The sequence below is a fragment of the Sminthopsis crassicaudata genome, chromosome 5 (assembly GCF_048593235.1).
Source record: "Sminthopsis crassicaudata isolate SCR6 chromosome 5, ASM4859323v1, whole genome shotgun sequence".
In the NCBI taxonomy this organism is placed as follows: Eukaryota; Metazoa; Chordata; class Mammalia; order Dasyuromorphia; family Dasyuridae; genus Sminthopsis; species Sminthopsis crassicaudata.
In genome coordinates, this window is record NC_133621.1 from 16,726,202 (window position 1) to 16,739,068 (window position 12,867).

Below are 12,867 nucleotides of genomic sequence, written 5' to 3' on the forward strand. Positions count from 1 at the left end.
TGCTGGGCTTTACAGGAGACAAACAAAAGATTGGGGGGAGGAGGGAAAGTTTCAGAGAGCTAGACTGCCACCGGGTGTAAGGAAAGCCTCCCTGGCAATAAGAGTCATCCCACGGGGGAATGACATGAGATAGTCTGCCAGTCCAACCGGGAAGGAGGCAACCTGTCAAGGTACAGCTTCTTCCAGTCCTGTTCTCCTACAATTCTGGGATCTCAATACCCAAGACAATAAAAACACAAGGCGGGAGGGGCAAATCGGACTCCCCCAGCACTCGGCCTTTTGTCCGATCTCTGGGAACCTGGCCAGACCCACAGACAAGTCCACGTCTGGTTGCGAATGCAACGGGAACCCTGAGACCTTGCTGGGGCCGGCCTGAATGTGGAAGGCTGGGGGAGGGGGGTTGTCATCTCCGTTACAGGACAATCTGGGCCCCCACCCAGAGACAGGTCGACTTTGGTTTCAGCCTTAAAATTAAGAGCTGTGGCGTTTGGCAGAAAGCAAGCTTTCCTTCTTGGCGAACAGAGACCCACGCTTCTGTTTTATGCCACAAAGGCTGAAAAGCAGGTCTGCAGGCGAGGTCCGTTTTTTTCATTATTAGACGCTTGACATTTGTGCAGCGTTCCAAGATCCGAGCTTCACAGAGAATGCCTTTGTTATCCACGACTTTTCCCTTTGCCCCCCTTGTCTCAGCCCCCGCCGCCCACAATACAGGAACGGTAAGGGAGAAGGAGCTGCGCCAACATTTCAAAGTCACCTATATAAAATGCAGATCCCTCCCCATGGCTCACACATGTGGCTCTCGCTCCTTTTGTGACCCGTTTCTGGCAGACGGAGACGCATCCATCCCCAGAGCCTCCTCAAGGAAGGTCAGCGGGCCTCGGGAGCTCGGGCCTGGAAGCCAAGCTGCCCTTCCCACCTCTGGGGCGTGACACTGGGCCGCCCGGCCTGCCAGGTGGACTCAGACAAAAAGCCCGGCGCCCGCCCCAGCAAATGCCAGCCAGCTGAGCTCTCCGCTGACACCGAGGGCAAGGCTGCTGATAACAGGTGGAGGCGGCAGCTGCGCTCCTGCCATGTCCGGAACGCATTTCCGCCGGCCTCCACCGCCTTCCACCCCGGCTCGAGGGCCGCCTCCTCCGTGAGCCTTTCCTGAGCCCTCCCAGTTGTCAGTTCTCTTTAAATCGTTCAGTATCTCCTCTGTATTTTCTTTACTGTAGGTGTCACGTACCCCCCCAGCTCCGAGGGCCAGTTCCTTCCTCCAAAGCCCAGTCTGACAGCTGCTTTCTCTATGAAAGTTTTCCTTGATTCCCCTTAGCCATTAATGACCTTTTCCTTCTCAACTCTTTCATAAAACTCTATGTACACGGTCACAATTTGCAGCTATGGGCACTTATTTATCTTATTAATTGTAGGGGAACAATTTTTTTTCTGTCTTTGTACCCACCCCACCCCCAACCTAATATTGTTCTTCCCCTTAATAAATATTTATTGGATTCAATGAACGGCACTACATTTTAAGAACACATTGAAAATTATGGACAGAAGTGATTTGGAGGACCTTCCCAGTACGCTAATGGATTCAATACTTGTCTCTCCTAAGCCCAAAGGGGTCTCTCTCCAGCTCAAAATTGGATCTGGAGATAAGGTTAATTCAGGTCAGGTCAACAAACATTCATTAAACACCTACTATGTGCAATGTGTTATCTTTAGCCCACGTGTACAGCTCTTTACCCTGAACAGCACAGGAGTACAGATGTGGGTCTCAAAACATGTTCAAGTTTCCCAGTTTCTAGTATAGATTTTCATCTTCTCATATAACAGATAAAGAAACTAAGGCCTGGAGAAGTGGCCAAGGAGGAAAGAGCTGAATCCTGATTTCAGGCTTCGCTCCCCAAAAGTGACTAATGCTCTTTTTCTAATTTTTTGCTTCATCCCTAGCAGCTGCTCCATGAATGGATCTTCACTATTATCTGGTACAAATTGATTACAACACAAGGCATGTCCTGAAACTCCCCAAAACTGCTCTGCCCTTAAATGAGTTAGATCAAAGACTGGCACCCGAGTCAGCTGTGGCTCACAAATGTGATGGACTGAGACAATGGTGTAAGAAATGGTCAGTAGGAAGAAAAGTATGGGGGAAGATTTGTAATGCAAAATGAAACAGACAAAGAGAATCTGAATGAGATGAAAACGATCAAAATCAAATCATCTGCTCCTTTTTTGTTTTTCTATAATTTTTGTCACAAGGAATAGCTCTCTGGGAGCAAGAGAGGGAGAGATATATTGGGAAATCAAGGTAACATAAAGACCTGATATCAAAAACATCAAAAAAATTTCCAGCCTATCCAAGAAACTTTATTTTTAAAAAATTAAATTTAATACTATCTTTTTGTTTTTACATTGCTTAGATTTCCTGATCTCTTCCCCAATAGTTATTTCCTACAACAAAGAATTTTCTTCAAGGAATTAAGGGAAAAACATTTAGCAAAACCAATCAATACACCGTCTCCCCAAAACCCAACCCTGAAATTATGTCTCAATCCTCCTACCCCATCCTCCCCTCTTCAAAGCAATGTGGGGAGAAGGCTTGTTACATCTTTTCTTGGGGGGCCAAGTTTAGGCTTTGTAATTTTACCACATTCCTTTTTGATAGTTTTATGATTATGGTTCTTTCTACTGACACCACTGTAATTATTGTATATATTATTTTCTTGGCTCTGTTTACCTCTCATGGCATCAGTTCATATAAGTCTTTCCATGTTTCCCTATATTCATTGTAATCATTAGATTTTATAGCACAGAAATATCTGATTACATTTATGTGACCGAGGGAATTTCTTAATTTAAAAATATCAGTACTGTGGGCGAAATGTGCCTCAGTACCTTAAGGATCTATCATTTAATCAACATGGGTACTCCTTCACTAATGCAAATGGCAGCTCTGAACTTAGCAGATGGGTTTTCAGAAGCCAAAATAGCCGTCCCTCTGTCTGGCCATCTCAGAGATGAGGCTCTCCAAATCTGGCTGGGCTGCTCTTTGAACATCTCCCCATCCCCCCAGATGCTGGAGTTTTTCTAGTTCAGCCAGTCCTGCCGGCACCTGTGCCTGGCTGGAGATCCCAGGGTCACCTTACCTCAGCAATGAGACATCAGGAGGACACAAGTAAAAAATATGACATTGTGATAATGTCCGAACCTGCTGAAGCTCCAAGCTCCCTATTCAGTAAATGCCCCTCTGGTTCTGGAGGAGGTTGGCGGGGGCAGGGGGGATGTTATGGACAGAACTCTGAAACAAGGATTCTTACAAGGTGTTAAGTCAGTGGAATTGATAAAGACAATGGTAGTTCAGTACATGTACTTAGTACTTAATATAGTTCCACAAGATCCACACCTATGACAAGAGAGCATATAAGCTCAGAAAAACTCAACCAGAATCAGAACTGGGGAAGGCAGAGACAGTGGTGGTGGTCCTCCTGCCTCCCCCACAGAAATCAAGACACATTCAGGAGGAGCTCAAGAAGCTGGCCCGGGCCCAGGCAAGGAGGCAATAAAGGATTTGGACTTTAACCCCTGGCTGTTCATGTGTGATTACTGAACTGAAACGAAGGCAGCTCCCGGAGACCCCAAGAAAACCGAACCAAGAAGAACACTACATTTTGGCGCCCAATGTGGAGCTTGAACTCACGACCCTGAGATTAAGGATGTCATGCTCTACCGACTTGTAAGAATTCTTGTTTCAGAATTCTGGCCCATAATGGGGGAGGTGGGCAGAAGCCGGGTGGTGCGGTTGGTAGAATCAGGGAAACCTGAGTTCAAATCTGACCTTAGACATTTACTAGTTGGGTGACTCTGAGCAATTCACTCAATTGTTTCTTCAACAGTAGAATGAGCTGAAAAAACAAATAGCAAAACACTCCAGCATCTTTGCCAAGAAAACCCTAACGGGCTCATGAAGGGGGTCACCAGTGACATGACCCAACAACAACAAAAGGTGCCCCTCTCCCACTTCTCTTTCCCATACCTGGTGAAAATCCCCAACCTGCCGCACGTAACCGGCCACGTCCACGTCAGAGCTGTGCACCCGCCAAACTTTCTTGTCCACCTTCTTGTAATCACGGAGTCCCTTCCAGTCGGTGGCCATGAGGGAGCGTTCAGTGAGGGGTGCTGCCACTATGATGTCGAGCTGCCCACTGTAAATAAGCACCTGCAAGGAGACCCAGGTAGAAGCCAGAAGTTAAAATGGGCTGATTCACCGGTGGGTTCTATTTTAACTTCTTCTTTTAACTTACACCAATCTACAATCTTTTCTTAGCTGCCTCTTATAGCGCTAAAGCTAAAAGCAAAACCAGTCCCTGCCCCTAAGAATAAGGGACGGGGGTCAGGGGAAGAAGGGGATGCTTTGGAACAGAAGGCTTTGCAAGGGTCAGTGTTGATAAATTACCCATGCATAGGTTTTGTAAACAAAAAAGCTTTAATAAAATAAAAAATGAATAAAGGACAAGGACTTAAAAGAATAAATTAAGAAGCTTATATTTTAATGGGAAAGAATACAGAGAAATCAGAACATAAAAAATAAGCAGAGATTAGGTAGAAAGTAACTTTGGAGGGAATAGCACAAACAGCTAAGAAGGGTTTCGTGGAGTGCAAATACACACACATCCACATCCACATGTGTACATAGTGACTAAGTCAACACTAAAAACCTGGTGTCGACCCATTAGAGGTAATGTTCACTTTCACGCAGACGTGCGAATTAGCAAAAGAGTTGCACAAAATCAATGAATCTCAGTCTCAAAGACATCTCAACTCCCAGAAAGAATCCCAGCTGCCTCTCTCTACAAATAATGTTAAAGTGTTTGCACATTCCTCTGAAAAGTTTCCAAAAATTCAGGGGAAAGGGCAGCTGGGTGGCGCAGTGGATAGAGCACCAGCTCTGAAGTCAGGAGGAACCGAGTTCAAATCTAGCCTCAGACACTTAACACTTCCTAGCTGTGTGACCCTGGGCAAGTCACTTAACCCCAACTGTCTCAAAAAAAAAAAAAAAAACACATTAGTTGTAGAGAGACTGAGATCCAACTTCTATGTTCCATGGATACAAGTGTATATGAGTTGCAGGTACAAATATTTTGAAAAGGAGAATTACAATTACGCACATAATCAGACTTAATTGAATGACTTCATTGTTAATGTAGAAATTAAAGATCACCTAAGTTTTTTTGACAGACTTTCTCGGGTTTATTTTTACTTTCACTTTTGGGTTCTCTTGCAGTGTGGTCATGTCTCTCTCCTCTGTAACTATCACTTGAATGGGAAGTAAAAACCTATTTAAGGCAAATAAATTTGGGCGCCCACTTGAGATCTCATGTTTTAATCATTCTCAAGCTCTCCTTTAGTCACCCAATTTTTACTCATTCTCTAGTTAAACCGACATGGGACTCACCACAAAATAATGAGAATATGCTTTTCATGGTTCTGGTCTATCCTGAATGAATATTCAATTCTCACTCCCTGACTATGTGACAAGGATTCTTGTCACTGATATTACTATGCTATTTAAGAAAACATATTTTGGGGCAGCTAGGGGGCGCAGTAGAGCACCAGCCCTGAATTCAGGAGGACCCGAGTTCAAATCTGGTCTCAGACACTTAACACTTCCTAGCTGTGTGACCCTGGCCAAGTCCCTTAACCCCAGTCTCAGAAAAAAAAAGAAAGAAAACATATTTTGCTTTGGGCTAATATCTCTTCCGGGAGGCTAGTAAAAGAATTACTTTAGTGGGGGCTTGTGAACTATGGTTTAGAGTAGATGATGACTAATACTCCTAAGGTGCCTTCAATAGGGAGCAGCATTCGGGGAGCCCTACTTCTGAGGGGATGCTCAGGGGCTAAAGGAGAAATATCACTAACCAAAGACAGCCAAAAATGCTCATCCCAAAAGAAAACCTAAAAACTGGGCAAGAATAACCCTATATTCATTCAATCCTTTTCTATTTTTGTAAAAGGCATTTTTCATCTGATTTCCAACACATTTCCACAAAGCAGTTTCCATGCTCTCCCTGACTTCCTTCCAGCTAAAATCCGCCTTCGACAAGAAACCTTTCTGGATCTCTCTTGATGGACGGCCTTCCCTCTGGCCATGATCTCCATGTACATTGAGTTTATATATAGCTGTTTGCATGCCATTCCCCAGTTACACTGTGAGTTTCTCGAGAGCAGGGGTGGGTTTTTGCCTTTCATCGTACAGTCCCTGGCACACGGCGGGTGCTTCATAAATAGTCATTTAACAAATACTTACTGACTTGACTGGCATTTTCCCTCCACCCCCACAAAGAGAATTTCCCAGATTTCAAGAGAACTTTGTCTCGCTTGGGGATCCTAAAAGAAAAGGCTGTAGTTTGAGTCTCCAAGCCGGGTATGGAGCATTTAGGAACTCGTATTTGAACTTCTGCCTTCCAGGCTCAAGTTTCTGAAAAGATTTAAACACAACTTAATAACACAGGACTTTTGTACCATCCAGATCCTCAAGCAGCAGCCCAGAGATAGGGCTCCAAGTAAGATAAAAGGGCTTTGTGCCTCTAATAGAGAAACACATGTTCCCTTTATGTTCTTCAGTTACCATCCCTCCCCTCGACCCCCTCCTTTTCCCATCCTCCTCAGCAAAAATGAAGGGGGAAAAGTCAGATGGGCTTAAAAGCGTCTTCTCCAAATCTCATCTAGACTCATGCAATAAAATGTTTGGACTGTTTATTCCAAAAAGCTGCTCAGAGACCTTGACTCCTCCGAATCTTTCAAAACCCTCCCCCAGCTGTCGGCTCCGACAATGTGCAAACAATTACATGTGATCTGGACCATCGGGAAGGGCCGCGGCAAGGCCGCGGGCTCTGATTAGAGTTGATTGGTTAAGATAATCATCTCCAAAGTCATTCATCCCTGGACCTACCCTGAAGAGAGACACATCTCCAAGACGAGCCAGATGTGCACCTAACTTGTTCTGTCTCCTTCTGGGGCCCGGTCAGCCTGGTCACTGCCATCGGGCAAGCTCAGAGGAAGGGAGAGATCCCCAAAGATGCTCATCAGCCGCAGAGCTGCAGAAAGTCTGGGGGCCCAGATCACCATTGCCGGATGCCTCCAAATGCACCTGCCATAGCCCGGGAGGCTCGGGGGAAACCTCAGTAAGAACTTCCAGGATGCCTTTGTGCGGATCTGCATGGTCTAAAGATCCTACATTCATAAGTTATGGGAGGGGGAGGCAGGACCCAGACACAAAGAAGAATCAAGGTCCTCCAAGCCAGAAGGAAAAGAGCTGCGTGATCCACCTTGCGGTCCCTCAGTCCTTCCCCAGTGGGGAGTGCCCTGCAGGCACCTCGGTGGGGCCAGCCCCCATGCACCAGTAACTACAAAATTTGTCATCTCACACTACTGCGGCCCAGGGGAAATAGGAGCCCTTCCCACTACGGGGCCTTCCCCAACCCTTACCAGCATTCCTTATTCGCAGGATATTCAACAACTGCAAAGCACTTTCACAAAGCTTCAAGTAGCCCCTATGAGGAAACTGAGGCAAGGTGATTTCATGAGGATGCTTCAGTGTTAAGCAGCCAAACCAAGGTTCAGGCCCAGGTCCTTGGCCTCCAAATCCAAAGCTCTGGTCATGACACGACCACTATCCCACTGAGCTTCATAACAATTCTGAGGGTAGGAAAGATATTTTAAAGCATTAAAAAAAAAAAAAAAAAAAAAAAAAAAAAAAAAAAAAAAAAAACAGAAAAGGAAACCAATTTGCAAAAGGCTGCAGGGACATTTCCTGGATCACACTGCTACTAAGTGGCTATCTTGGGATGCTAGTATTCTTTCTACTTCCCAAAGCTGAGTCTTCAATTTTCATGCAATTTACTGCTGACTATTTATTTGATAATTATTGATAGTTTATATAGAGAATAGTTTATTGATTAAAGAGTAGCCAGCTCTTGGAGTATAATGGAAAGAGCATTGGACTTGGAGCCAGCAAGATCTGCATTCAAGTTCCATCTCTTACAGTGTGACCTTAAACAAGAGGCTTAAGCCCTTCTCAGTCTCAGTTTCCTCCTCTGTACTGGGGGGTAATATCAATAGCTATCTCACTGGTTTGATGTGGGGATCAAAAGGAGTTAATAAGGGTAAAGCATTTTGTAAAGTTTAAATGCTATAAAAAGCTCAGGATGACTGTGGTGGGGCCTAGTACCTCTCAGAAGTGGATTTTTTTCTGACTTAAAGAAAAATGGGAAAGTTATAGTTGACAAAATGACAAAGAGAATCTATCCCTGCCCTGGGAAGGCCGTCCCTCAGTTTACCGACAGGCTCTCAGATCCAGGGCCCGGAGGATGGAGGGCACTCGCTGGTCTTAGTGATAGAAGAACTATTGTTTTTGGCAAGTGGAAATATTTTCCTTTCAGAGCGAGCGAGACATTTTTAACTTCTCAGCCATACGTAAGTCAGATGCAATGGGTTAAAAAGTCAGAGTAAGGGCCAAGCAAGGCAGCCCTCCCCCAGGAAGGATTCCAGTGGTTGTATTTATAGCCACCCGCCATATTTGTTCAACCATACACTATGACAGCACCAGCTGGTGCTCCCAGGGCCAGAAGGATGGAAGGAGACTGAGACAGCCTTGGGGGAGAAGCACCCCGACTCCCACGGCTCAGAAAAGCAGAGTCCCTGTGGTCAGAGGTGTTCAAACTCAGGCTTCCACACCTTTACCACAAGGCCCGTGGATAAGGACTTGACAAAGGAGCTCTCATTCACTGGTACAAGTCTCACATCACTGGGTCTGGAGTTCTAATCCAGCCACTAACTCTTATTAGCTACATGATGGGGACAAAATCACTTAATCTCTGTTTGCCTCCATTTTCCCAACTGTTAAATGGAGATAATAATAGCAGGAGGAGGAGGTCATGATGCAATGAACATCGATCAATTAATCAAGCAAGCATTTATTCAAAGTATAACAGAATTGGAAGCAACAGGGTCCAATTCATCCTTGAAAAAGGTAACAGATAAAGGGACAGCCTGAAAGTCAAAAGAACTGGGTTCAAATCCTTTATCTTGCACATCCCAGCCATGTAATCCTGGTCAGGTCCCTCACGGATCTAGTTGCAGAGCAAGGGCTGATCTGTACGGAGAGGGAGTTTCTCATATGGCTCTCATGTTTCCCTAAACTGATAAATCAGGGATCCAAGCCTTAGTCCTTGTTCACATGAATGATTCAAATATGATAGAATTCACTATTTCCCAGGATAGTCTATTCTACTCTAGGATAGTTTATTATTGTTGTTTTAATCAGCTTTACTTTATTTTATTTTTAGTTCCAAATTCTCTTCTTCCCTATCCTCCACCCACTCATTGAGAAGGCAGGGAAATAAAAAACCAGCATAGTTTTAATAGTTAAGAAGTTTTTCCATAAATGATACTTGTGTATGGTGATGGCATAAAAGATATAATCCAGAAAATACACGATGGCAAAATTAAATGCTTCCTCTGTTCCAGGCACCAAGAATACAAAAGACATTAGAATAAAGTCCAGAGTAGATGTGAGGTCTTGGAGACAGAAGGATGAAAGATTTAATACTAAGGGGGCTTCTCAGTTTTATTTAATCTAGACCCAGCCTCTGCTCAGCTGCCACGGTGAGTTTCCAGGCTAAGTTTGAGTGTAGTACTTAGGGCTCATAACTTATTAAACACAGCCTCTCAAGCATTAAGTCTGTACCTAGCATTAACTGAAATGAAGAGACAATAAAAATACTAGACATGAAAAGTGGGCAGCTTTTGTCCTGGCTGCCAAAAGGCAGATTGTAGAATGAATGAGCTTTTCTCCCTTCTCATATGTGTTGGATAGTCAAGTGATCAGAGGGGGAAAGGTGATTTCATAACTACAGGCCATTTTCTTTATCTTTTTTAATAATTTGGATTTCTTCTTTCCTTTTTCTAATCAAATTAACCAAAGGTTTGTCTATTTTTTTTTTTGCACAAAAACAATTCTTAGTTTTTATTTAGTTCAATAGTTTTTTCTATTTTCAATTTTATTAATCTCTCCTTTGATTTTTATAATTTGGTATTTAATTGAGCTTTTTAATTTGTCTAGTATTTCTTTAAAGGAGGAGTCAAATTGATAGAATTCCATCTATCTAACCCTTACATAGGATTAGCACAATAATTCAAGACCCATTTTCTATTGCATTGCTAGAGAGGTGGAAGGTCATGTTCATTGTTTCCATCCCTCTACATCCCTGGTTCTCTCCTGTCATTTTCTCTGTTGCCTTCAAGATTTCTCCTTATTATTCTCAATTCTCAATTTTCCTCCTTCTCATTTTGTGAACAAAATTTTAAGTTTCAGCTTTAGTGTTTAACCTTCCAGTTTATTGCCTGAATTGATTTCTTTAAGTATTGGCTGATTTGATCTCCTTGCTGTCCAAAGGACTCTAAAAGTCTTCTCCAGAACTCCAATTAAAAAACACTGATTCTCTCTCTCAAGTATATATAATCCAATTTGCACAACTTCTGGAAAAACCATACCTTTGACTATAGGGACCTTTATCAAAAGCAGAGACATCTGCTCTTTAGTCTGTTGTCCAGTTTTGCCATAGCTTTCCTTCTAAGGGTCAAGCATCTTTTAATTCACGGATGCAGTCACTGTCTACAGTGATCTTTAAGCCCAAGAATATAAAATCTGACATTGCTCCCATTTCTTTTTCTTCCTCTATTATGATAGGACCAGTTGCCAAAGATCCTAATTTTTTCATCTTAAGCTTTAAGCCAAATTTTACTCTCTCCTCTTTCACCCTCCCCAAGAGGCTTTTCAATCCTTTTTTCACTTTCTAGGGTCCTTCTCAACTCTAAATCTAGATCCTGAATACGCCAAGAGAATAAATTCCTAATTGAATTGATTTCACCTTTTGTATGTATGTCTGGGGCTCAATTTGGCATAAATATTCACAGAGCCTTCAATGTAAAAAATAACTCACTTTGTTACCAGATCACAAAGTCCTGGAAGATTCGTTGAGTCTAACCTCTTCCTGAGTCCTAAGCTGTGAGTTCAAATTTGACCTCAGTTTCCTCCTCTGTTAAGTGAGCTGGAGAAGGAATTGCTGAGCCAGCTCGATATCTCTGCCAAAAAACAACCCAAATGAGGTCATGAAGAATAGGGCCTGAGTCACTAAGAAATCCAGTCCTTCACCATTGGCCAAAAGCCCTTTCTCGGCTCTTCCGAACCCGCAAGGTCCGATCTCGAGGTGATGGCGCTTGCAGCCTCACAAGGACCAAGAACCCTGAGAACCAGGGCTTCTCATGAGAAGGAAGGACGCGATTCTGACTGTGACCCTGAGTCCTCCCACACTAGGGGTTGGTCTAGAGGTCCCTAAGGTCTGTTTGTCTGGGCAGACGTGGTACCACAGTGGCAGAAATGGGCGGTCAGGCTCATGGCTCTTAGTCCAAATGCCAGCTTTGCCATTCACTACCCGGACTCCGGCCAACGCAGTTTCATTGTTCCAAACATCAATTTTTTCAACTATAAAATGAAGGGGCGGGATGACTGTCAAAAGCTGAATTTTTAGCAATGACTCTCATGAATGGATCTTTTAACAAATATATTTTTAAATGATGAATTAAAGGGGTTTCAACTCCATGACCTCTAAGGCTCTTCCCAGCTTTGGATCTATTTTTCTACGATCCTATAAATCTCTTCTCAATTTCCTCATCTGGAAAATGAAAAAGGTGGACGCCCGGACCTCTCAGCCTCTCATCCGGATAAATAATTTATGTCGGGGGAAGGTATTTTGACTCCATTTCACATCCCATTTAGTACAGATAGAACAGAAACCCCCAAACAAATCTTGGGGCCACTGACAGGCTTAATTTTTAGTCTTCAGGAAAAAACACAGCAGACTCTTGGGAGAAAGTTGCTGGTTTATCTCTGCAGTGACTCTGCTGCCCTTCAGGTCCCCCCCTGAGCTGACCGGGCCCGCCAGCTCTGTCGTGGGCACCAGGAGAACATCCCGCCTCTCCCCTGTCCCTCACACAGGACATCCCCAGACACACTTGCGCTCTCTAATCTGGCGAGCTTAATCTCTCACATTTTGCGGTTTCCTGTTTGGGGAAGCCATCACTCTGAAGCCTGTGCTGCTCTAATTTGAACAAGGTTCCCAGCTGGCGCTCTCTGTATTCGCTCTGAACACTCCCGTTCTTGGAGCAAAAACAGAAAACAGCAATAACAGATGAGAGATCGCCCAAACTTCCCAGTTTGCTCCTCTGCGCACCTGGGCACAAGTAATTGCAGTGAGGGGGCCTTTCTTCCTGGAGGGGTCCCGGACACGGCCCTCTGTCCCACGCACCACAAAGCTCTCCAAAACTTCTGTCCAAGGGGATGAAGTGCCCGGAAACTCCTTTTCACGGAGGGAGGCTCCCCTGGGTCTCGGAGGGTCAGGAATCGAACTGGAAAAGCCGCCGGCAGCTGAAGAGCTGAAAATTCATTAAATCGCTGTCTCGAGCCCAGAGCATGAGCCTCCTGCACAGCTGCCCCCTCGCTTGAGCCGTCCCCCAGCCAGTGTTTTTCCATCACTCTGATATTTAGATCTTTGCAGATAGACGTTCTCTGGGCTGGAAATGGTGCATCTGGCCGTTTGGCTTTGTCTTGTCCAAGAAGCCGAGTGTCCGGTATCTGCCGGGAGGCCTGAGGGAAAACCACGGACCACCCTCGGAACTCTTCCTGGGGCCAAGCTGAAGGGAAAGGGGGGGGTGGGAGAGAGAGCGCCTGGGCCCCCAGCAGCCTCAAGCCGTCAGCCCAGGCTCTGCCAGCTCTGACTCTGCTGGTCCTGGGGCAGGAAAGAGAACTCCTCGAGCCGGACTCGG

At 44.7% G+C, this 12,867-nt stretch overlaps 1 protein-coding gene across 1 annotated transcript in view; it reads right to left on the minus strand.

Annotated features, from left to right (window-relative positions):
- Window positions 1-12,867, minus strand: part of CPVL (carboxypeptidase vitellogenic like) — a 92,388-nt gene that overhangs the window by 17,355 nt on the left and 62,166 nt on the right. Inside the window, exon 12 of the mRNA XM_074272222.1 lies at window positions 4,019-4,201. Coding sequence (XP_074128323.1) covers window positions 4,019-4,201 — 183 coding nt within the window. The remainder of the gene's footprint in view (window positions 1-4,018; window positions 4,202-12,867) is intronic.